This window comes from Heptranchias perlo, chromosome 12 (assembly GCF_035084215.1).
Source record: "Heptranchias perlo isolate sHepPer1 chromosome 12, sHepPer1.hap1, whole genome shotgun sequence".
NCBI classification, from domain to species: Eukaryota; Metazoa; Chordata; class Chondrichthyes; order Hexanchiformes; family Hexanchidae; genus Heptranchias; species Heptranchias perlo.
The window spans coordinates 24,051,358-24,077,513 of NC_090336.1; the positions used below are offsets into that span (position 1 = coordinate 24,051,358).

Below are 26,156 nucleotides of genomic sequence, written 5' to 3' on the forward strand. Positions count from 1 at the left end.
TCAAATGTAGGGGACGCAAGTTAGGAATAATAAGAGAAAGTCAGGCAGAATATTTTTGCACAAAGCGTAATCGGATTTTGGAATAAGTCACCAAGGAAGGCCAATGAAGTGGGCGATATAAATATATTCAAGGGTCAGCTGGTTGATATGTTAAGAAGGTACATACAGGGGTTGATCAATCAAAAATGGACAAGCTTGTTGGGTCTAATCTCTTTTCCATAGGCAAACCTCCCTCACACAGCCTAGTGGTGGTCAATAATGGATACTCCTCCCTACAGGCCCTAATTCAGTTAGCAGTCATTGAACAGTGTAGAGAATTTGTTCATTTTGATGTTTGTACATGCATGGCTTTCACAGTTGGAACAGCAGTAGCTGAAGGACGGCTGATCTCATGGTGCAATCAGCTCACCAGGATGCAGGTGGCTAAATACTTCCTGTTGGCACTGATGCTTCAGTAAACTCGAAGAAATCACAATGACTGAAATGAATTTTAATGAGAGACAGGAACTTAATGGCTGATATTGAATGTCCTTTTTATTACTGTTCTCTTCCTTTCCCCCTCCTGTTCTGAAAGTCCGATATCTTTGCTGGGCTATGGTTTCACAGGTACTGGGCATCCTATGATACCTCAGCCATTGTGGCATTTTACATGTATAAGCCCAGACAGTAAGTGCTCCAGACTATTTGACCAGGGGGAGCATCAAATCTCAGGCCAATCTTGCCTTCATTAGAACTCCACGTATGTGCACTTATCAGTGAGGCTCGCTGCATAGTGATCAGGAGTGAAAACATGGCTGAATTGTTTTCTGCTCCTTAGCCCACAGGCTGAGTAAACTGATCTTAGCCAGGATTGGTTGGGATGCCCTCCACAGTTGAGCAGCCCGTTATCACTGTCTTGAATCACTTTCATGCTGGGCTCACAAGAAAGAATCATTCCCACTATAACAGGAATGGTTAGTATGTTAGACTGTCTGAGATAAGATAATGGGCCATAATTTTCTGTAGCAGGGCACCTAACGGCGTCAGCCATTAGAAAGACCTGCCCTGGCACATTTAGGTTTTTAAATGTTTTGCATGGCAAGTTGCTGAAAGTTTGAGCAGTGAGGGAAACAAGGCATCTGGGACCTGAGTGAACAGGGCAAGCAACTGGGTATCTCCTTAATCAATCAGATTACCACACGGACTGCAGCGGTTCAAGAAGGCGGCTCACCACCACCTTCTCAAGGGCAGTTAGGGATGGGCAATAAATGCTGGCCTCACCAGCAACGCCCACATCCCATGAATGAATTTTTAAAAATCAGATTGAAGGATTGTGAAATTAACAGCACAAGGACTGGGAAAGAGGATGAATTAGAATGGGTGAATTCAATGTCATCAGGTACAGAAAGAGAAAAAAAAGAGGGAACAAAAGATTGGATTAACAGAGAAAAAAGAGACAGAAAAGGAAAAGTTAAAAAAAAGTTTAAAAATTTTCCATTTTTAAAATCTCCAACAACAATTAACCCCTGAAGGAATGAGACTCCACACTTGTGATAGTTAATTTTCAGTGCCAGAGAGTTTGATTGGCACTAATTAACATTTATCACGTCATTAAAAGGGTACTTAGCCTGTGGTGGGCTTAGTTCGTATCGACCGTGCAAATACAGCAACTTCACGCTGTTCAATGCATTTCAATGGTGAGGCAGACAGCGAGATGCCGTTTTCACAAAGCTAATGGTGGAGTGGTGCATCTGGGCAGCAACTTATGGATTTCTGCATTTAATCGTGCATCTGCCCCTCGCCTGAAGTTGCTGTACCATTTACGCATAAATAACGGCAAGTGCCATTAGACTGACTGTTATTTTGACAGCAAAATCTGGCCCAATGAATTGCTTAATGTCCAAGTCATCGTGGAAGCTTTTACAATTAACACCTCAAACCTTCCTCTGTCTCAGAGATTGCAGCCTATGTTTTTTAAACCTATGCGAATTCACTTTACTTTAAAACACGACACTTAAATACAATTCATTCCCAAATCCTTTCCATGAAAAAAAAATGATTAAAATGGCAAAATGTAACAGTAAGGCTGGTCAAATCCTCTTAGTAACTACAATTTATGTTAAAGAAGAAATAGCTTAGGTTTATATAATGCCCTCAGGATGTCTCAAATTGTTTTAATGCCAATGAATTACTCTTAAAGTATAGTTACAGTTGCTATGTAGACACACAATTTGCACAATCCAATCTTGTTAAGAAACAAAATGATTTTATCCATCATTAACCAACTTACCTGGCTTGGGTCTCCGCGGAGGGACCTGGGGGTGTGAGTTCAGTGTAGCTGGCAGAGTTGTAGAGAGCTGATGTGTGGTGAAGACATCAGGTTTCCGAGTATTAGGACGTGGTGGCAGAGGAGGAGCCTGGTTATCTTCATCATCTGATACCAAACACAATAAACAGGTTCAAAAATTAGTAGAAATCACTGAAGGAGTGTATAAATATTTTTTTCACACTCTCATCTCTTGTTTGCCTCTATGTCTCCTCTGCTTTTCTGTCCTTCTTCTTCCCTGTATCTTTCTCTCTGTCTTTCTCTCTCCTTGTGCAAGTCTTTTTCCAACCATCTCTGTCATTCTCTTTCTCTGCAACTCTCCCTCTGTCCCTTACCTCTGTTTTTGGTGTGTGTCTCTCTGTCTTTTTCTTTGCAAGTCTTTCTCTCCGTTGTCTCTTGCCCTTTGTCTTTCTCAATATATGCAAGTCTCTCTTTGTCCCTTGTTTCCGTGTCCCACACACATGCAGACGCATCAACATCCACACTTTTCCACTCCCATATGTTGATTATCACACTTAAATGATGTTAGTTGTTACCAGTGCTTGTTTGCATTAGTGAAGCCACTCCTTATCATACACTCCTCTCTGCCCTTTGTGGCTCACTGCTGTGGAACATTCATCCACAGAATTATGTGTGCAGCTAACAACTGACAGACCTCATCATATCTCTCTTTTCTCAAGCTGCAAATATGCTGCCCTACACACTCTTCCTCCTCCCTACATTTTCAGCGTACTGAGATCAAAACTCATCGCACAGTCTCTTACTCTAACTTATCTTTCTTCCAAGACCTTAAGACCATGTCACACCTCACCTCTCTCAGTCTTCTTTTCCTTATGCAATCTAAAAGTTTATAAAAATCTAAACTTGGCTTCACCTAATCATTACTTTCTCCAATACCTCTCCCTCCATGTGTGTAAGATTAGATAGTAAGTGTTTCGCAGGTTTCTGAATTATCGGGTGTACAGTGACTGAGCCTGACCCTGTCTTCAGAAAGTCTTTACCTGATAGCTGATAGGCCTGTGATCCCCTGGGCATGACAGGAGGCCCTGGAATTTTTGCTCGGCTCCTGTGCGAGGATTTTGGCACTGTGGCATACAGACAGTTGTCCGCATCTAAAGGTGGTTTCAGGAAACGATTGTCATATTGATGAACACTGCGTTGGGCTTGTATTGGTGGAGGTCTGAAGCTGGGGCTTGAATAGGTTTGATTTCCAACAGGATCTGGAACAGTAGCTGGTCTATCATGCCTTTGTTCTGCAATTGAATTCAAAGAGAAAAAATTTAAACACTTATTAACAATAGTCTTACAATTTTTTTTTCCTGAATTTAATGTGAGGTGCATTTTGATTTGTCTCAGACCAGAGTGGGTTATAGTGGTTTGTAGCCTATCAGGCTTTCCTCACTCATGATACACTGCTCCCTATCATATATCATGGTACTAGGATTGCTCTGCTCATCAGAGAAACATCTAAAAATAATAAGCACATAGTTTCACTCAACTTTCAATATCCCGCATCTGGTGGTGATATGATTCAGGAGGACCACAGACAATAATGCAAGCGGATATATAAAAATGGATTAAATGGTTTTAAAAATGAAATATTCAACAATAACCAATCATATTCCCCACCAGAGAGCTCTGCTGTGTGCCTCATGGTGAACATTATTGATGCCTGATGGCTGGAAATCCCAGCCTGCTCCTGTCAATTTTTTGGTGGATCTTGGGCAGGCAAGGAAAAAGAATTGCCGTGGTGACGCACTCTGCCCATGTCCCCTTGTTCTGCATTCTCCCCCATTTTTTGCTGCCTGTGTACAAGATGCAACTGAGGGATGCAACACTGGATGCCAGGGTTGCGTGTTAGTCCCTGGCATCAACATTGGTATCACGGTGAAGAGGGCCCAATAGTTGCTTTTTGTTCTCTGAAAACAGGTGGAAAAGGGAACCTAAAATTTTTTAAAACAATTTTGCCCTGCTGTCTATAGGAAGGATAGGGAAACTGGTAGTGGGGGAGGAGTAGCCTTAATGATTAAGGATGAAATTACTTTAATGATAAGAGAGGATATAACGAGAGGTAAGCAGGCAGTGGAAACATTATGGGTAGAATTAAGAAATAGAAAAGGATTTAAGACTGTAGTGGGAGTTGTGTATAGGCCCCCTGGTAGCAGCTGTGAAGTGGCAGAATGTATAAATGCAGAGATTAGACAAGCATGTAGCAAAGGCAGAGTGGTTTTAATGGGGGATTTTAACTTTCATATAGATTGGGATAAGCAGACGAGCTCATGTCAGAAAGGTAGCAAATTTCTTGACTATGTACAGGACGGCTTTCTGCAACAATATGTCCCAGAACCAACAAGGGCCAGGCCATATTAGGTTTAATAATGAGTAATGAGCCAGATTTAGTTACCAGCCTAACAGTGTGTGAACATTTATCCAATAGCGATCATAATATGATTGGGTTCAACGTAGTGTTTGAAAGGGAGAAACCCCATCAGCTACTAAGATTCTAAATTTAGGTAAGACCAACTGCAACAGGATGAGACAGAGACTGTCCAGAGAAAACTGGGAAAATCTGTTAATGGGTAAAATGAAGATCAGTGGGAGGTGTTCAAAAAAGAATTTAACGTGATACAGAACTAGTTTATACCCCTAAGGGGCAAGAGCTCTTCTTGCCAAAAAAAACCAGCTATGGACGACAAAAGAGGTAAGGGACAATATAAAACTAAAAGAAAGAGCATACAAAAATGCAACAAATAGTGCAGATCCTGGCAACTGGGAGTGATACAAAGAACAGCAAAGGGTGACTAAACAGATAGTAAGAATTACAAAAAGAGAGTATGAAAAGAAACTTGCAAAGTATATCAAAATCAATACAAATCATTTTTACAACTATATTAGGAAAAGAGGATGGTCAAGAGCAATGTGAGCCCCTTAAAAACTGATAATGGTGATAATCTATAATTAAGGATAGAGCGACTGAACACCTTGAAAATTTTCAGCTGATCAGAGAGAGCCAGCATCGATTTGTAAAGGGTAGGTCATGCCTGATGAACCTGATTGAATTTTTTGAAGAGGTGACTAAAGTAGTGGACAGGGGAATGTCTATGGATGTTCTTTATATGGACTTCCAGAAAGCATTCTATAAAGTCCCTCATTAGAGATTGTCAGCTAAAGTTGAAGCTCATGGAATTGAGGGCAAATTATTGACCTGGTTAGGAAATTGGCTGAGCGGCAAGAGGCAGAAAGGATAATGGACAGGTACTCAAATTGGCAGGATGTGACTAGTGGTGTCCCACAGGGATCTGTGTAGGGACCTCAACTATTCACTATTAATTAACGACTTAGACGACGGGATAGAGAGCCACATATCCAAGTTTGCCGATGACACAAAGATAGGCAGGATTGTAAGCAAAGTAGATGGAAGCATAAAATTACAGAGAGATATTAAGCTGGTTTGGGAGTCTAGGACTAGGGGACATAGCCTAAAAATTAGAGCCAGGACTTTCAGGAGTGAAATTAGGAAACACTTTTACATGCAAAGGGTGGTAGAAGTTTGAACCTCTCTTCCACAAACAACGGTTGATGCTAGCTCAATTGTTAATTTTAAATCTGAGATTGGTAGATTTTTGCTAACCAAAGGTAATAAGGGATATGGGGCTAAGGCGGGTATATGGTGTTAGGTTACAGATCAGCCATGATCTCATTGAATGGCAGAACAGGCTCGAGGAGCTGAATGGCCTACTCCTGTTCCTATGTTCCTATGTTTCTATGCACATAAGGCAGGCCTCCAAGAATGCACTGAGGTAGCCAATATTTAAATGACTCCAAGTACAGAAGATTGGCTGGGGTCAGGGGTGTATCTCTGCGGCAGGCAGAAGTCCAGCCTCATTGGAGATGTGCCCCAATTCCATGGAAGTGGAAAATCCAGACTGATGTCAGCCGTCCATTGCCCACTGGCTACAGGCATAGTCTCTGATCTTCTTCAGTACATTGTTACCAGTTGGATTAAATTTAAAGGGTACAACCTCTGAAAAAGTCTGTGCCTTTTTATTGTTTGAGGAGGGAGAAGAGCTCAAAGACCAAGTGTCATTGTAATGACGTCACCCACAAATCATATATTTTGCATTGTCGCCTTGTGTGCCTCAAACCAAAAAACAGTTTGCCATGAACATTATGTCTTCCTTTAAATAAAATAATACAAAATAAAAGAATTTGGAACCTAATGGATGCAGGTTTACCTAGTCGCTTGCCCACGAGTTGACCATGTTACTGCTTAACTCATGCCCAAACTATCCCAGAGTGTTGAAGTACATGATGGAAAGGCACATCTTTTTATTATTATTTGATTTTCCTTTTAGCTGTGTATGTTTTATTATAAGTTTTCAGTACCAAATATAAAGCATGAGTTTTTTGCACTCATTCAAAAGTCCTGTATATTTTAATATAACTGGGTCTTACCAGTCTCGTGCTCTATAATAGAAACCTTTATCTAAACACCTGTTTTGATCAGAACTGGATGTTGGGAGGCACCAACTTCCCACCTACTTCTCCTCTTCATGTTTTTGGCATAATGAGGTGTTTGGTTTCAGCTGGAAGGACAGAGTGACCAATACTGCAGTGATGAGATGGAGTGACCTGTGTACAGTAACAGATCATGTTACAGAGTGACCAACACTGCAGTGATGAGATGGAATGACCTGTGTACAGTAACAGATCATGTTACAGAGTGACTATCTCTGTAGTAATGAGATGGAGTGGCTTATGTAGAGTAACAGATCATGCTACTGAGTGACCATCTCTGCAGTAATGAGATGGCAAAGCCTGTGTACAGTAGCAGATCTTGCTAGAATGACCGACACGACAGGGTGAACATTCCAAAGAAAGGGTCAAGGATGCTATATGACTGAAGATTGATGCTTTCTAAAGATGATGGAATGGATCTCAACTGGAAGATCACTACATGTAAGGCCAAAGCTAAGGTGAAGGGACCATCTACAGGAAGTCCTAGATAGACTTCTGACAATGGGCAGAGAGGAGAGCATGATGGTGATGTCTTCTGGTGTTAATGGCCAGCCTGGTTAAGATGACTAAGTGACTGGGTCACTACTGAATAGATTATTTATAAAACATCCTTGCACACATGGCTCTTGCCTAATAATGAAAGAATGAGGTGCCAGGAATCATATATCTGCCCTGGGCAGAATGGCATCTGTGAGGGCGTTTGCGCACTAATTATTTTCCATGGTCCAATGCCTGGAGTTTCTGTAGCTGTCATGGAAAGCCTACGCTGCTGCAAAATGCTGCCTCTGCTGAAGTGCAAGTGTCCGCAACATGGTTCATGTGCTTTTACATTTGTGTAAGTTTTCTCAGTAAAGGATTACAATGGAGAAATGACAGCGCTGTTGTGTCGCTGATTTCACCGTCCAAATTGCAATGCATATCATGAGCTTTCTGCTGTTGCTTAGTGCAGCAGAAACAAGCCTGCATCAAGCCCTAGAGTCACTGATAAAGAAACCTCACCTCCTTTCACTGGTTTGTAAATTCTGACTGAATATCATGTAGTGCACTGAAAGGTTGAGAATGGGGGCGTAACAGGAAGCTTTGTATCACCACCTGTTAATGCAACCTCAGAAAGTTTTAAAAAGTCCTTTGAAAGGATATCTATTTTAATCTGAAAATATTAAACTGTAAGGGAGATGTCGCTGACGTAGTTGCCATAGTAACAATAACTGGAATGTTCCACTTGTCAAATGGGTCCCTTAATTTCCCAGCTAATTTTTTTTCTTTTTCATATAATTTTCTCCCCTCTTCTCCTGAAGGCATTGACTGCTGCTGGTTTAATGGCTCCACTGAGGTCACCAGCCCTCGAGTTCCTTGATGAACTTTTATCATTCTTGGTGCATGAGCTTTGACAGTGAGTGTTGGAAGGTGATTCAACTGTGGAAGACATTCCAGCCAGGCCACCAGTGATAGGGAGAGTAACAAGAAGTCAAGATGTACTGGCATAGTGAAGGTATAAAATTCCAATCCTCAGACAGGAAGGCGTGAGGTGGTGATCTCTCACAGGGGAGACTCCTGCTGAATGAGAGAAATTTAGTAAGGCTGATTTCAAAATACTCACCTGCAAAGTGATTATATCATTAAAACTGAGTCTCGAAAATATTGAGAAGTCAAACTGCACACCGTCACAAAGCATGCAGAGGGTTTGTAAGTACCATTAAGGTCATTAATCTCAGATAGACAGAAGGTGAGGCTGGAAGCAGTCAGCTGACAGCAGCCTCGTGCTTTCCCCCCATTAACTCACATTTTCTCCCTCCTAAGGATGAGAGGGAGAAACAACCAGCCCGGGGAGCGGGGTGGGGGAGTAAAAGGCTGGTGGTCACAAAACATTAAAACAGGGTTGTTTCACCAGTTGAAACTCTGAATGCTCCAAACTGCTTTCCAATCTACCTCTGTACTATATATATATTATAGACCTGCGAGTGCTAGATGCTATTGGTAAGTGCAAGAAATCAAAAACTATTCTTTTCCCCAGCCCTCAGCTTGATAAACACATGAAATTTACCCCCCAAAAATTTGCATTGTAATTTCCTTTGCCCTCTCAAGGTACAGGAGCAGATGAGAATCAGTGATGTGCTGCCTACATAGAGCTAAACCCATCTTAAAGGTTATCAGCAATAGTGATACACATTCACAAGTTCAGCCTACACATTGATAATGTCATGTGTTGGTTGGAGACACTTTCGGTCTCTCCTGCAGACAAGGAAGAAGAATTTGTAACCTTAAAATCTGCAGTGCCTGCACTAACTGCCAGGTAGCTTATCAACTGTTTTGTAATGATTTTGATATAATCTTCAGGTCACTACACATTCTGAGTTTGGGACCTCAGATTATTAAAGTGCACTGAATATACATCACTATGGTCAAGCATCATTATATTCTGTCTAGTTTCTAAATAGGTAATCTTCATGCTTTGTTAATAGCAACCAATTTTACAGTCAGTATTTCAGGCCATGCATTTCGTAAGAAGTTTTATGCAGAAAAGTAAAGAGAGACCAAGAACGTAGAGTTGGGTGATGTGTGGAGGTGGTCATTGATATGGAAAGGGAACAGACTAGGCAAGAGGGCAGAGCACTGGGATCATCTCCGTTGAAGGAAAAAGAGTCAATGGAAAGGGATCAGGGGTGGGATCTCTGGCTGATTTTGTTCCCTCCCTAGCCCAGAGGCAGTAAGGCCAATTGTAGCACCCCACCACCACATCAGCTGAAATCAGCCGACTGAGGATTAAACCTAGGGAATTCCTAGTCTGTGTGGCTCAGCACCACAAGTGAGACATTTACCCACTGAGCCATCAGGAAGCCAGAATAAAACATCCTTCAATAACCAAGGAGAGAGGGAAAAAAAAGAATAAATTGCCATTAAATGACTTGTGTTCAGATGAAGTAATCTGCACTTACCGTGTCCCCTATTGCTGCGATTTGGGGGAGATGTGTTTTGCGAATTGTACACAATGTGGCTGCATGCAAACTCCATGACTTTAACTGAACATCCAAGCTGGTGCAAAGGAGTGACCTGCAGAAAGGAAGAAAAAGTCTTTACTTCAAAATATGGACACTGAGAAACAGTGACTTCTGGGAAACAGGAATCAGTCCTCTTCAGTGAAGTACTGCTCATCTTATACACTTCGACTCTGTGATTCCAGGTATCAACATTTAAATTATGGGGAAAGGTTAAAGAAGTTGGGATTGTTTCCTTTGGAAACAAGGTGACCTAATTGAGGATTTAAAGATTATGAAGGGAATTTAGAAAAATTAATCCAGGAAAAAAATGTTCACCCTCTGTCCCAGAAGGCACAAGTTAGAAAGTTAGGAGTAAGATGGGAAATCAAGCAGAACTTTTAATTCAAAGAACAGTGGACCGATTGAATAAGCTACCAGGAAAGGACCTTGAAATGGACAATCTAAATGGGTAAAAGGGACAACTGGATGCACTTCTGGACAGAGAAGGGGTTGTGCGATATAGTGAGGAGGAAGCTGGTTGGAATTGAATGTATTACTTCTATACTCATGAGGATGTTTGTGGCCAACTCCCCTGTATCAGTTAGCAAAGAGCAGATTGTTTACCACTTCATGCAAGAGTTGACCGCCCACATGCTCTGCAACAGTGACCTTTACATGTCATGCACCAGTAAATATCTGTACCCAGCACATGTGTAGAGTGTTACTGCACCCACCATGAAAAGAACTCTGCAGACAGATTGGGGAGATTTAAGAAATGAGAAAACCCCTTTAAGTCCATGTACAAACCAAGTATGTTTGATCTTTAATCCATGTCCCATTAGTCCACATGTTTGGTGATCCATAAGCTATCAGTTCACACGGTTAATCGATACTCTTCTACTTTTGAATCCAAATTGACTAAAATGAATCCCAGACATCAGATACCATTGTTTATGCCTCTTTGTTATGATAAGCCAATTAACTCCTTTCATTGCTGGGCTGAGGTGGTTGCACACAGTCACTCTGGTGAATGCCAGTATTTAATTGCTGCTTAACAGTTTGCACCGATCCAGCTGCACACAATCAGTATGATCAATCAAAGTCACTTATTGGGCCAGAAATCACGCAGAGAGGCAAGGCAATGCTCACCGCAGCTCCTGCAAATTTAATTAACGAAAATACTTACTGCGGGATCTGTGGCGTCCAATTTATTGAATTTGAACTTTAAACAAAATGTGCACTATCAACCCAGCCTCTGAGCGGCGTGAGTCGCTGCACAGCTGGAAACGTCTGTGAGGAGAAGACATGCCCACAAAATCAGTGACGAGAAGTCACGCCAACAGATTCAGGCTGCATTGCTCAAACAGGGAAGCAGACTTCATTCATTTAAAGTTAGTATTCTGGATGTCATTGTAAATAAAAATTTTAATTTTTTTTATTAAAAAGCCAAAGAAATAATTGAATTAAATTAAAGAGACAGAAGGGAAAAGTAAAAAAAAATCTTCATTTTTAAATTTTAAATTTTTTTTATGATCAAAAACTATTAAAATAAGGAGTAATGGGACTCCACATTTTTAGAAGTTAATTTTTAATTGTTTGGCAGTCATTAAGGCTAACCGTGCTTTAAAAACTTAGTTTAGATCTGGTATTTTTAAGCGTACCTGTTTGGTGGTGTAATTAGTTACTTTCCAGCTTGACAGATGAGCAAGTTGTTGGTTTTTCAATGATTTTTCTGATTGCAGCGTGCGGTGTCCCTTTAATTTGAAGCTGTCACATTGCCAGCGAACCACTAGCAGCAAGTTCACGATTTCCGTGTTTTACTGCGCATGTGCAAACGCAGGAACTTGTTCCTTCAATTCACCACTAAAAACTGAGAGCGCTGTTGAGCTCCTCCGTTATTTCAGGAACGATTTCTGGCTCATTATGTCTAAATTGGCCAGGTCGAATACACTGCTCGATTCTTCTCATCCAGGCATTGCTTAATCCCTCAGTTCACCATGTGCTGGTCTTCCCTTCCTGCCTGCATATCAAGCCTGATTTTCCAATGTATCTTAATAAATTCACAGGATAAAATTAGGATTTATGTGCTTTTAAAATTTGGTCTTTCTGTTTTGAAAACTCAGGCATTTTGTTAAATTTCTCCACTGCTCAGCCTCTCATTCCCAAAGCTCCTCGGTTGTTTAAGATGTTGGTAAATACAACATGTAGGGCACTAAATTGGGCCGTGTAGCACCCGTTGTTTCGGCGCTACGCGGCCTCTCGAGGTGCCAAGATGGCATCTTGGCTGTGCACACACATTTCCAGCGTGATGTGCATCGGACGCCATCTTGGTATAGGTATTAGCGCATGTGTAAATACTGAACGCCGGCTGCATGTAAAGTAAGGAGAAAATGGATACAATCGGTGTGCAATGCTGATTCAAAGTGATAGACACTATTTTGGCACTCAACGCTCAAATCAACGCACAGTCTTAACCACGACCATCTGAATGTGTCTTAGAGAGCATTGGGGGACCCCCATCAGCACTATTTAAAGGGACTATGCAGGATTTACAGGTTAGTGGCTGGATTATTGCTTCTGGCTGCCGCGACATTTGTAACTTTTTAGGAAGTCTCCTTTACTTGAATACTAGCACGCAGGGACATAGCCTAACATTTAGAGCCAGGAGGTGCAGGATTGAATTTGGGAAACGCTTCTACATGCAAAGGGTGGGAGACTCCAGGGAACCTTGGATGTCAGGGGATATACGAGAATGGATTAGGAAAAAAAGGAGGGCTTTTGGCAGATACAAAAGGCTAAAGACGGAGGAAGCCCTAGAGGAGTACAAAAAGTGCAGGGGGATACTTAAAAAAGAAATTAGGAGATCAAGGAGGGGCCATGAAATAACACTGGCGAGCAAAATAAAGGAAAATCCTAAGATGTTTTATAAGTATATTAAGGGTAAGAGGATGACTAGGGAAAAAATAGGGCCCATTAGGGACAAAAATGGCAATCTGTGTGTGGAGCCGACAGATGTAGGAGGGGTTCTAAATGAATTTTTTGCATCTGTTTTCACTATGGAGAAGGACGATGTAGACATAGAAATACGGCAGGGGGACTGTGATATACTCGAACATATTAACATCGAGCGGGAGGAGGTATTGGCGGTTTTAGCAGGCCTAAAAATGGATAAATCCCCAGGCCCAGACGAAATGTATCCCAGGCTACTGTGTGAGGCAAAGGAGGAGATTGCGGGGGCTCTAACACATATATTCAGAACCTCTCTGGCCACAGGGGATGTGCCAGAGGACTGGAGAACCGCTAATGTAATACCATTATTCAAGAAGGGGAGTAGGGAAAAACCGGGGAACTACAGGCCAGTGAGCCTAACATCAGTGGTAGGAAAATTATTGGAAAAAATTCTGAAGGACAAAATTAGTCTCCACTTGGAGAAGCAAGGATTAATCAGGGATAGTCAACATGGCTTTGTCAAGGGAAGATCATGTCTGACTAATTTGATTGAATTTTTTGAGGGGGTGACTAGGCGTGTGGATGAGGGTAACGCAATGGATGTGGTATACATGGATTTCAGTAAGGCCTTCGATAAAGTCCCGCACAGGAGACTGGTCAAGAAGGTACGAGCCCATGGAGTCCAGGGTGCCTTGGCACTTTGGATACAAAACTGGCTTAGTGGCAGAAGGCAGAGGGTGATGGTCGAAGGTTGTTTTTGTGACTGGAAGCCTGTGGCCAGTGGGGTACCACAGGGATCGGTGCTGGGTCCCTTGCTGTTTGTGGTCTACATTAATGACTTGGATATGAATGTAAAAGGTATGATCAGTAAGTTCGCTGATGATACAAATATTGGTAGGGTGGTAAATAGCGAGGAGGATAGCCTCAGTCTGCAGGACGATATAGATGGGTTGGTCGGATGGGCGGAACAGTGGCAAATGGAATTTAACCCGGAAAAGTGCGAGGTGATGCACTTTGGAGGGACTAACAAGGCAAGGGAATACACAATGAATGGGAGGACCCTAGGCAAGACAGAGGGTCAGAGGGATCTTGGTGTGCAAGTTCACAGATCCCTGAAGGCGGCGGAACAGGTAGATAAGGTGGTAAAGAAGGCATATGGGATACTTGCCTTTATTAGCCGAGGCATAGAATATAAGAGCAAGGAGGTTATGATGGAGCTGTATAAAACACTGGTTAGGCCACAGCTGGAGTACTGTGTGCAGTTCTGGTCGCCACACTACAGGAAGGATGTGATCGCTTTGGAGAGGGTGCAGAGGAGATTCACCAGGATGTTACCAGGGCTGGAGCGCTTCAGCTATGAAGAGAGACTGGGAAGATTGGGTTTGTTTTCCTTGGAGCAGAGGAGGCTGAGGGGGGACATGATTGAGGTGTACAAAATTATGAGGGGCACAGATAGGATGGATACTAAGGAGCTTTTTCCCTTCGTTGAGGGTTCTATAACAAGGGGACTTAGATTCAAGGTAAAAGGCGGGAGGTTTAGAGGGGATTTGAGAAAGAACTTTTTCACCCAGAGGGTGGTTGGAGTCTGGAACTCACTGCCTGAAAGGGTTGTGGAGGCAGGAACCCTCACAACATTCAAGAAGCATTTGGATGAGCACTTGAAATGCCATAGCATACAAGGCTACGGACCAAATGCTGGAATATGGGATTAGAGTAGACAGGGCTTGATGGCCGGCGCGGACACGATGGGCCGAAGGGCCTCTATCCGTGCTGTATAACTCTATGACTCTCTAAGTTTGGAACGCTCTTCTGCAAACAGCAGTTGATGCTAACTCAATTGTGAATTCTAAATCTGAGATTGATAGATTTCTGTGAACCAAGGGTATTAAGGGATATGGGGCTAAGGTTGGTATATGGAGTTAGGTCAACATACCAACAAACTCTTTCCATCAGTACTCAACTCTTCCAATCAGATGCTTCCACTCACCCTTACACATTACCACTGTTGGTCAGCCATGATCTCATTAAATGGTGGAACAGGCTCGAGGGGCTAAGTGCCACTGCCATTTGCTGCCTCCTGATATACGCCACGTACTCCTGCAAGAAAGCGGTTCATGTGTTTGGGTGATGTGTCTGTCATGGTTGAATAGCTGCCAGTGTGTGTGGCCTGTGAGTTGTGGGTATGCGGCTTGCAACAGTGGTAATGTGTAAGGGTGAGAGAAAGCATCTGACTGGAAGAGTTGAGTACTGATGGAAAGAATTTGTTGGTATGTGGGTGATGGGAGCAGTGGATGCGGCTAGTGGTGCAGTTGGTAGGAGACGCCACTTGACAGTTGACCTCACTCACCTTGACCACTCGTGTCAAAGCATTGAACTTCTTCCAGCACTGCATCCAAGTTCGTGGTGTTATGTGCCTGGCATTGACTTCATTCTTTACTGCCTCCCACTGCCTTTTAGGCATATGTCTGGAGGGCCTCTTGACCGCCCCCCACCCCGCGGATATCGGATGCCCCTCCTTTTGTCCACCTCTTGCACCAAGGCCTCTAGTGCATCATCAGAGAACCTTGGTGCACGCTCTCTCACAGGCCTGGTACAAACTCAGATCGGCAGATTGGTGAGGTCTAGCGTGCAGATTGGAGGATGTGGTATTTAGTAGTGCGCAAACTTTATTTAATGTTTTAACATAACTCATCAGTGTGTAAGCATAGGGACGGGACCTGCACCTGTATTTCACGTGTGTGATATCTGATCTCTGTTCAGACTCCGTGCAGACAGCAGACTGTTATTTTTAGCAAATAACAGGTACCGTCTACCTTTAAAAGATTTTAAGAGACATCCTCCCTGAAAGAGATTGGTGGAAAGTGCGAATTACATTGAATCGACATGCAAGGCCTGGATTTGAACACAGTTTGCAGGTGAGTACTGAGACAGGACGAAGTTACCGACGCCCAATAGTAGGCCCTATCAATTTTTTTTCCCCCCATAATGTCCACCAGGGGCAGACTGGTTCTCCTAAAAGGATCAGGATTCTTCGGGATTCTCATGGGAAAAGAGGCGAGGAGGATCCGATTGGTTCCACAGTCCTGTACTTTCAGGGGACACTCGGGTGTCCACACTATTGTCCACAGACAAAGTACAGTAATCCACTGTTAAATTCATCAACACGCTTTCCAGTCACCGGCACTTTAAACAGCTGAGCAACACTCAAAAGGCCGAACACAGTAAGCTGTTTAAAGGCTCTCTCTCTAAAGGGCATTGTTTTTAGGGGAGGGGGAATCTCATTAATCCGGTGATTTGAAATCTATAACAAGCCAGGTCAGGCTGTACATTCTACTCAATCACAAACTCTACTCCAGCTATTCAATCTCCTTAGGGAAAATTTTGCACGAGCCCTCCCGGATTCCCAAAGTTAATGGTATTCATCTGTCCTCACATTCCATTCTTCAATCCCAGCTGGCATCCATTATACCACAATTCTCTCTCCTCCCCCAAGCCCAGCAAAGGAAACATTGTCTCCTGTGGAGTATTTGATCATCTCAGTCTACACATACCCCTATTCCCAATCAGATATTTATCTAGCTCTTTTTTGAAGGATTTGATAGACACAGCATTGGCTTTATTCTCCAAAATAGCTCATTAAAGGATGACTTCAATGAATTGCTGTGGGTTCTGAAATTCAGGCATCCAGTATTCAGCCTTGGCTTTTTATTTTATCCGACTGAAACCTGAGTCCGAGCCTTTGTGATGAACACCATTATACAATGAGAGGGATGCACCATCCCCCTCTGCTCTTCCTCATTGTCAACACTCAGGCATTTAAGTATGATATTCCATGGCACAGCATCACTAGAACACAACAGTACTGCCGGGTCCTCCCCTTCTACTCTCAACAACCTGCTATCCAATGTTCAAATCTCACCAGCTTCCAGTTTTTTTAATGTGAATTTTGTGTCCCGTCAAAGTGAGGGATGTTAGTGCTGGAAAATAGAACTCTTTCCCTTTCAGGCACCCAGTGTCAGCATCAGGCAATCCCAAGTCAACTGATGGTTGGAGAATAACGCTCCTCTACTTAACCCAAACAACATACCTCAAAAGAGCAGTCCTAACTGTGGCAATATGGCATTTTTTATTGCCCACACCAAGCTGCCCTATGGCCTGTCTGCACAATATTGCCAATTAGTGTCAATGTAGGGACAGTTTTATGAAAGTTTTAGACCTATACGCATTAAGAAACAGTCCAAACTCATTTTACATATGGCCCTTACAGCTAGCGGAGACTTTCATCCTATTAGTTTGGATTGAATTTGAACCATACGTGGAAGACCAGTGTCTGACCCATTGCTCCACACAGTTCCTGTGCCCAAAGATCCCAGGATTTCTTCAGTTACAGCTACTGAAAGTCACTCTTTATTTTAACATATCTCATGTAGATGTTTCTTGCATGGTTGGTTGTCAAGGTTTTGAAGAATTATACAACATAGTTGATGTAATTTTTCAGAAAATCACCAAAAACACCTAGAAAATGGAGCCGCACTGAGCCAAATGAAGCCGAACAATCTTGAAACAGGTATTTAATCAAAGTATATAATTAAAACACAGTGTCAGCTTGGCTCGGTTGATAATACTCTTCCCTCCGAGTCAGAGGTTATGGATTCAAACCTTGCTCCAGGATTTGAGCACATAATGATGCAGGTGATATTGTAATTGGAAATCAGGAAATGGCAGACCATGTTTTGTATTGGTCTTCACAGTGGAGGATGAGGATAAAATACCAGTGATACAAGGAAAAATAAAAATAAATCAAGGGGAAGAACTAACTAGATTCAATATAAGTTTAAAAATGGTGATGGAGAAACTAATGAGATTAAAGATAGACAAATCTCCAAGACCCAGTGGTTTCCATCCCAGGGTATTAAAAGTAGATGAGGAAATTATTGATATGTTAGTCATGATCTTCCAAAACTCACTCCATTCAGGCATTGTCCCTTGGATTGGAAAATTTCCAATGTCACTGCATTATTTAAGAAGGGTAAGATAGATAAACTAGGATTTATAGGCCTATTAGTCTAACTTCAGTTGTGGAGAAGTTACCAGAATCTGTTATTAGAGACAGAGTGACTGAACATTTGGACGAATTTGAGCTGATCAGAGAGAGCCAGCATGGATTATAAAGGGTAAGTCATGTCGAAAAGAACCTAGTTGAATTTTTTGAAGAGCTAACTAACATGATAGATAAGGGAGTATCTATTATTTATATGGACTTCCAGAAGGCATTCAACAAGGTGCCACATAAGAGGCTGTTAACAAAAATGAGAGCACATGGAATTGAAGGCAACCTATTGGCTTGGATAGGGAATTGGTTAGGAGGTAGGAGAGAGTGGGCATGTACTCAAATTGGCAGGATGTGACTGGTGGTGTTCACCGGGGATCTGGTGGCCACAACTTTTCACTATTTTCATAAATGATTTGGATGAAGGAATAGAGAGCCGTATATCTAAGTTTGTTGACGACACTAAGTTAGGTGGCACAGTTAGTAGTGTAGATGGGAGCAGAAAGTTGCAAAGGGACATTGATAGATTAAGTGAGTGGGCAAATCTGTGGCAGATGGAGTTCAATGTGGGTAAGTGTGAGGTCATCCACTTTTGACCTATCATCTAAATGACGAGAAGCGAGGAAATGTGTTTGGCTGCCACCTGGCCGGCCTCCCATCTTCCACCCTCCATAAACTTGAGCTCATTCAAAACTCTGCTGCCTGTATCCTAACTCTCACCAAATCCAGTTCACACATCTCCCCTGTACTCGCTGACCTACATTGGCTCCTGGTACGGCAACACCACGATTTTAAAATTCTCATCCTTGTTTTCAAATCCCTCCATGGCCTCGCCCCCTCCCTATCTCTGTAACCTCCTCCAGCCCTACAACCCTCCAAGATCTCTGTGCTCCTCCAATTCTTGCCTCTTGTGCAGCCCCGATTTTAATCGCTCCACCATTGGCGCCGTGCCTTCAGCTGTCAAGGCCCTAAGTTCCGGAATTCCCTCCGTAAACCTCTTTGCCTCTCTCTCCTCCTTTAAGACACTCTTTAAAACCTACTTCTTTGACCAAGCTTTTGGTCACCTCTCTTAATAGCTCCTTATATGGCTCAATGTCAATTTTTTTTTAATTTCACTCCTGTGAAGCGTCTTGGGACGTTTTACTACGCTAAAGGTCCAATATAAATGCAAGTTGTTGTTGTGAGCAGAGAGATTTAGGGATCCAAGTACAGAAATCACTAAAAGCCAGTGGATAGGTACAAAAAATAATTGTAAAGGCTAATGGAATGTTGGCCTTTATCTCAAGAGTGCTGGAATACAAAAGGGTGGAAGTTATATTACAGCTGTACAGAGCTCTGGTGAGACCCCATCTGGAGTACTGCATTCAGTTGTGGGCACTGTACCTCAGGTAGGATATATTAGCCTTGGAGGGAGTGCAGTGCAGCCTCACCAGGATGATACCAGGGCTAAAAAGGTTAAATTATGAGGACCAATTACATGGACTAGGCTTGTATTCCTTTGAATATAGAAGATTAAGATATGGTCTAATTGAGATGTTTAAGGTGATGAAAAGGATATGATGGGGTCGATAGGGAGAAACTATTTCCTCTGGTGGGAGCGTCCAGAACAAAGGGGCATTACCTTAAAATTAGAACTCGGCCGTTCAGGGATGATGTCAGAAAGTACTTCTTCACACGAAGGCAGTGGAAATCTGGAACTCTTTCCCCCATAAAGCTGTTGTGACTGGGGGTCAATTGAAAATTTCAAAACTGAGATTGATAGAGTTTTGTTAGGCAAATGTATCCAAGGTTACCCAACCAGGGCGGGTAAATGGAGTTAAGATACAGACGGATCAGGCTCGAGGGGCTGAATAGCCTACTCCTGTTCCTATGTTCCTAATGTAGTCTGACACTTCAGTGCAGTACGGAGGGAGTGCTGCACTGACAGACGTGTCATTCTTTAGTTCAGATGTTAGGCTGATTCACTGTCTGCCTGTTCATGGTACGATTTGAAGAACAGGTAGTTCTTCGGGTGACCTGGCCAACATTCCTCCCGCAATGAATACTGCCAAAAACAGACTAACTGGTCATTTATTTCACTGCTGTTTTGTGGGATCCTGCTGTATGCATGAAGTCTCTGCATTTACCTACGTAATAAGTGACTGCATTTCAATATAAGCTGCTCTGAGTTGTTTCTGAAAGATGTGACAGGTGCTAAATAAATGCAAGTGTTTCTTACCAACAATTTCTAAGAATCAAAGAGATACAAAGTATTTTGACTGTCCTTACAACAGTAAAGGTAAAAAGTAACACAAATTGTGGAAATCCAAAATGAAAGCAGGAAATTCTAGAAATGTACAGTAGGTCACTTAGCATCTATAAGAGATAGATAAGTTAATGTTTTCCGCAGAAATGTCTAGAATCTCACCTGAAATGTTAATCTGTCTCTCTTTTAAACACTGATTAGGCATTTCCTGTTTTTATTCAGATTCTTCTGCATTACTCTGTCCTTTTCCTGGTTAGATGGTGAGAGATGATGACATCATGGCAGATTTTGGTTTAGTCGAGTAAGTGAGGTTGATGGTTTGCGAGGCGAGTGATCGTTAGTGGAGATATACTGATATAATCATTAGTTCGGTGATGTTTAAGTATCAGTTCTACGTTTTAATTCACTGCTTCATACTCTCAGCCTCAGTAATTCATTTCAAAACAGGACTGTGATGTTCAGTTGAAGCAGCTCCTGACGAGAGGAGGGAGGGAAAGTAGTTAAACAGGCTCTCACTCATCTCTCACCCTTGACTTTTAGAATTGTAGGACGCATCAGGAAGCTGTCTCTAGTTTGTTCCCTTGGCTGGGGTTACGTCAAGAGGCAAAGGGAAGTGGGGAGAAAATCTAAAATTAATTTAGGGATAATGCCCGTTTTCAAAATATTTGAAACATTAACCAACAAAAATAATGTCTCTTCGATACATTGTGTGCAAAGGAATTCTTTTATATACATAAGTTTTTACAGCATACAGACCAGGTTCAATTTTGTTCAATACTAAGTTAGCTGATTTTAGTTGGGGTGGTAATGGGCCACTACTATATAAATCTTGGATTAGACAGGAGAAACTTCAGCCACAAAACTACCCAATAGTACACAACAGCTGCCAACAGTGCAAAACAGCACTAATAGTAATAGTACACAACAGCACCAATAGTACACAACAGCATCCAACAGTGCACAACAACACCAATAGTGCACAACAGCACCAAGAGTACACAACAGTATCCAACAGTGCACAACACCAATAGTACACAACAGCACCAATAGTACACAACAGCACCAATAGTACACAACAGCATCCAACAGTGCACAACAACACCAATAGTGCACAACAGCACCAATAGTACACAACAGCATCCAACAGTGCACAACAACACCAATAGTGCACAACAGCACCAATAGTACACAACAGTATCCAACAATGCACAACACCAATAGTACACAACAGCACCAATTGTACACAACAGCACCAATAGTACACAACAGTATCCAACAGTGCACAACAGCACCAATAGTACACAACAGCACCAATAGTAAACAACAGCACCAATAGTACACAACAGTATCCAACAGTGCACAACAGCACCAATAGTACGCAACAGCACCAATAGTACACAACAGTATCCAACAGTGCACAACAACACCAATAGTGCACAACAGCACCAATAGTACACAACAGTATCCAACAATGCACAACAGCACCAATAGTACACAACAGCACCAATAGTAAACAACAGCACCAATAGTACACAACAGTATCCAACAGTGCACAACAGCACCAATAGTAAACAACAGCACCAATAGTACACAACAGCACCAATTGTACACAACAGCACCAATAGTAAACAACAGCACCAATAGTACACAACAGTATCCAACAGTGCACAACAACACCAACGGTACACAATCGTATTCTGTAGTACATAAAAGCACTAACGAAACACAACAGTACCCAAAAGTGCCCAACAGTGCACAACAGCACCAACAGTACCCAACAGTATTCTGTAGTACAAAAGAGCACTAACAGTGCCCAACAGTATACAATTGTACAGAACAGTATCTAATAGTGCAAAACAGCACCCACCGGGACACATCAATGCTCAACAGTACCCAGCAGCACTCAGCAGTGTGGAACAGCACCGTACTGAATGGAACAACATTTGACAGTACCCCAACAATGTTCAATAGTGCACAATAACGCCAACAATATGCAACAGTACCCAGCAGTGCATCAACAGTACACAATAATGCCTAATAGTACACAACAGCATGCAATAGTGACAGATCGTACCAAGTGGAACCCGACAGTACCCAACAGTGCACAACAGCTACTTCAATTTAGAAAACATCACAGGCCCTTTACATGGGGGGGGCAGGGGGGGGAGCGGAGAAGAAGAAAAATGAATATGAGATGATGCCAAACCATGGTGCAAGATTTAGGAGTGATGATCAGAAACTTGGTTGAAAGGATGGGTTTTGAGAAGGCTTTTAAAGGTGCAGAGAGAAGTGGACAGTCAGTGGGATTTAGGCAGGGAGTTCCAGAAAGTAGGTCTGAGGCAGCTGAAAGCTCTGCCACCAACAGTGGGATGAAGGAAAGTGGGGATGGATAGGACACCAGAGTCAGAGTACCAAAGGGCCTGGGAGGAGATGTAAGCCTAGAGGAGGTTGTAGAAGTAGGGTGGGGGAAGGATATAGAGGGATTTGAGGGATATGAAAACATGGATGAAGATTTTAAATGTAATGTGTTGGGGATGAGAAAGCAATGTACGTCAGAAATAGCGATAGGTAAAGCAGGACTTAATGTGGGACGAGATTCGAGCAGCTGAGCTTTAAACAAGTTGGAGTTTAGGAGAGGCTTTTTGAGGAGGGGATGGTGACACGGTTTTGAAAGGGAGCAGGACTGAGCTATTGACAATGTTGATAACAAAGGGAGTCAGGAGCGGTAGTTGATTGGTCGGGAGTTGAGTGGAGACTGGATCAAGGAATCAGGGTATAGGTTTCATGGAAGAGATGATCTCGGAGGGGGCGGACAGGGGGTAGATGGGATGAAAACAGCAGTGATGGGAGAATTGGAAGGTAGCTTGGGTGGGGAATTGAGATCTGAATCTTAGAGATAAAGAAATACGTGAGCTCTTTGTACTTGAATTTGAGGGTGAAACGTGTGGTGAAGGGATTTGAGGAGGTGGTTCGTTGTGGAGCGAAGGAGGCATGGCTTGTCCTTGCCCTCCAGGATGATCTTCAAGTAGTAGAAAAATTAGGCAGAGATGAGAGAGAGAGAGAGAGAGAGACACTGTAGTGATTAACATGTGGCAATGAATGAGTAGACCAGTCATGCCCCAGGATTGCTCTGTACACAACAGCATCCAGTGGTACTGAACAATACACAAAAACAAAACAACTACATGCCTTTAATGTAGAAAAATATCCCAAGGTGCTTCACAGAGGTGTGAGGAAAAATGGATGCTGAACTAAAGAAGGATTGACCAAAAGCTTAGTCATAGAGGTCGTTTTTACAAAGGTGCTAAAGAAGGAGATTACCCCACCAGCGAACAAATGTTATCTGTTTTTAATATAACGGGTCAGTTGCTGTCTTTTCTATGTTTCTACCTCTCTATCTCTGTTTTTTTTTTGTTTGTTGTTTTTTTTTTGGTGATTTGTATATTCTGTGAGACCTGGCAGGTAACACCTGTCTGTCTGCACACTGATTGCCTTGGCAACGGGCAGTTGAAAAAACTGTCTGTACTCACCAAGCATTGTTCTGTGAATTATAAATGCGATTTCATCTCGAGGATTTCATTTTCACATCGTTCACCTGACGAAGGAGGTAGCCTCCGAAAGCTTGTGAATTTAAAATAAAATTGCTGGACTATAACTTGGTGTTGTAAAATTGTTTACTAAAGAAGGAGAGGGAGGTGTGGATGGCTTTAGGGAGGGAATTCCAGAGAGTAGGACCTAGGCAGCTGAATGCACAGGCGTCAGTGGAGGGGCAAAGTGAGGTATTTAAGCACAAGGATGGGAATTTTAAATGTTAGGCTTTGAGGGACTAGAAGCCAATGTAGGACAGCAAGGGTAGAGGCGACGGACTAATCAGACTTGATGCAGGATACGGGCAGTTTTGGATGAGTTGAAGATCATGAAGAGCAGAAGGTGATGGGCAAGCCAGGAGAACATTGGAATAATTGAGTCTGGAGGTGACAAAGGCATTGGTGAAGGTCTCAGTAGCAGACGGTGCTTTAAAGTCTGTGATGAAACAATAGAGTTTAGTCCAAAAAGTGAACTGTCATTACTGGAAAGAAAATAGTATTCTTTCGTTCTGCTTTGGCTTTAAAAGAAAAATTTTGCTAGCCGTAATGCAAATTTAAGTTGGTTAGGAATCAATCTAGTTATATACATTCATGGGATGTGGACGTCACTGGCAAGGCCAGCATTTATTGCCCATCCCTAACTGCCCTCGAGTAGGTGGTGGTGAGCTGCCTTCTTGAACCGCTGCAGTCCGTGTGGTGACGGTTCTCCCACAGTGCTGTTAGGAAGGGAGTTCCAGGATTTTAACCCAGCGACGATGAAGGAACGGCGATATATTTCCAAGTCGGGATGATGTGTGACTTGGAGGGGAACGTGCAGGTGGTGTTGTTCCCATGTGCCTGCTGCCCTTGTCCTTCTAGGTGGTAGAGGTCGCGGGTTTGGGAGGTGCTGTCGAAGAAGCCTGTGGATGGTACACACTGCAGCCACTGTGTGCCGGTGGTGAAGGGAGTGAATGTTTAGGGTGGTGGATGGGGTGCCAATCAAGCGGGTTGCCTTGTCCTGGACGGTGTCGAGCTTCTTGAGTGTTGTTGGAGCTGCACTCATCCAGGCAAGTGGAGGGGCAAATCACACTCCTGACTTGTGCCTTGTAGATGGTGGAAAGGCTTGGGAGTCAGGAGGTGAGTCACTCACCGCAGAATACCCAGCCTCTGACCTGCTCTTGTAGCCACAGTATTTATGTGGCTCTCCAGTTAAGTTTCTGGTGAATGGTGACTCCCAGGATGTAGATGGTGGGGGATTCGGCGATGGTAATACCGTTGAATGTCAAGGGGAGGTGGTTAGACTCTCTCTTGTTGGAGATGGTCATTGCCTGGCACTTGTCTGGTGCGAATGTTACTTGCCACTTATCAGCCCAAGCCTGGATGCTGTCCAAGTCTTGCTGCATGCGGGCACGGACTGCTTCATTATCTGAGGGGTTGTGAATGCAACTGAACACTGTGCAATCATCAGCAAACATCCCCATTTCCGATCTTATGATGGAGGGAAGGTCATTGATGAAGCAGCTGAAGATGGCTGGGCCTAGGACACTGCCCTGAGGAACTCCTGCAGCAATGTCCTGGGCCTGAGATGATTGGCCTCCAACAACCACGACCATCTTCCTTTGTACTAGGTATGACGCCAGCCACTGGAGCGTTTTCCCCCTAATTCCCATTGACTTCAATTTTACTAGGGCTCCTTGGTACCACACTCGGTCAAATGCTGCCTTGATGTCAAGGGCAGTCACTCTCACCTCACCTCTGGAATTCAGCTCTTTTGTCCATGTTTGGACCAAGGCTGTAATGAGGTCTGGAGCCGAGTGGTCCTGGTGGAACCCAAACTGAGCATCGGTGAGCAGGTTATTGGTGAGTAAGTGCCGCTTGATAGCACTGTTGACACCTTCCATCACTTTGCTGATGATTGAGAGTAGACTGATGGGACGGTAATTGGCCGGATTGGATTTGTCCTGCTTTTTGTGGACAGGACATACCTGGGCAATTTTCCACGTTGTCGGGTAGATGTCAATGTTGTAGCTGTACTGGAACAGTTTGGCTAGAGGCGCAGCTAGTTCTGGAGCACAAGTCTTCAGCACTACAGCCGGGATGCTGTTGGGGCCCATAGCCGTTTCTTGATATCACGTGGAGTGAATCGAATTGGCTGAAGACTAGCTTCAGTGATGGTGGGGATATCGGGAAGAGGCCAAGATGGATCATCCACTCGGCACTTCTGGCTGAAGATGGTTGCAAACGCTTCAGCCTTGTCTTTTGCACTCAGGGATATTAGGGATGATTCTGTGATCTGGAGCTCCCAGTTGGGAGCAGCGCTCACAGGAAATCACAGGCGCCCCCATGATTTCCTGGGATGCATTTCCTGGGAGAATCGCTGCCTACTAGGAATGCCAGCTCGTGGAATTATCCCTATTATCTCAGCTGAAGGATACAGTGACTGTCTTTTCTTTGTATGACTAATAACAGAGACAGAGGTGTCAGCAGAGCAGATTCAGCTTTCTACAAGGAAGAAATAAAATGTTGAAAATAGCTCCACCTCCAC

The 26,156-nt window shown here is 43.1% G+C and overlaps 1 protein-coding gene and 1 long non-coding RNA gene across 3 annotated transcripts in view; one reads left to right on the forward strand and one right to left on the reverse strand.

Annotated features, from left to right (window-relative positions):
- Positions 1-26,156, reverse strand: part of si:dkey-9k7.3 (circularly permutated Ras protein 1) — a 167,113-nt gene that overhangs the window by 138,746 nt on the left and 2,211 nt on the right. Inside the window, exons 1-4 of one of the 2 annotated variants that reach the window (XM_067993809.1) lie at positions 20,208-20,504; positions 9,760-9,874; positions 3,307-3,558; positions 2,270-2,413 (exon numbers count right to left, since the gene is read on the reverse strand). In XM_067993809.1, the coding sequence (XP_067849910.1) occupies positions 2,270-2,413; positions 3,307-3,558; positions 9,760-9,835 (472 nt within the window). In that variant the 5' untranslated portion in view covers positions 9,836-9,874; positions 20,208-20,504. Of the gene's footprint in view, positions 1-2,269; positions 2,414-3,306; positions 3,559-9,759; positions 9,875-20,207; positions 20,505-26,156 lie in introns of those variants that run through there. The other variant, XM_067993808.1, reaches the window with a different exon arrangement.
- LOC137327900 (uncharacterized) overlaps positions 15,596-26,156 on the forward strand; it is a 28,818-nt gene continuing 18,257 nt past the window's right edge. Inside the window, exons 1-2 of the long non-coding RNA XR_010964569.1 lie at positions 15,596-15,665; positions 17,249-17,317. This is a non-coding gene — a long non-coding RNA (uncharacterized lncRNA). The remainder of the gene's footprint in view (positions 15,666-17,248; positions 17,318-26,156) is intronic.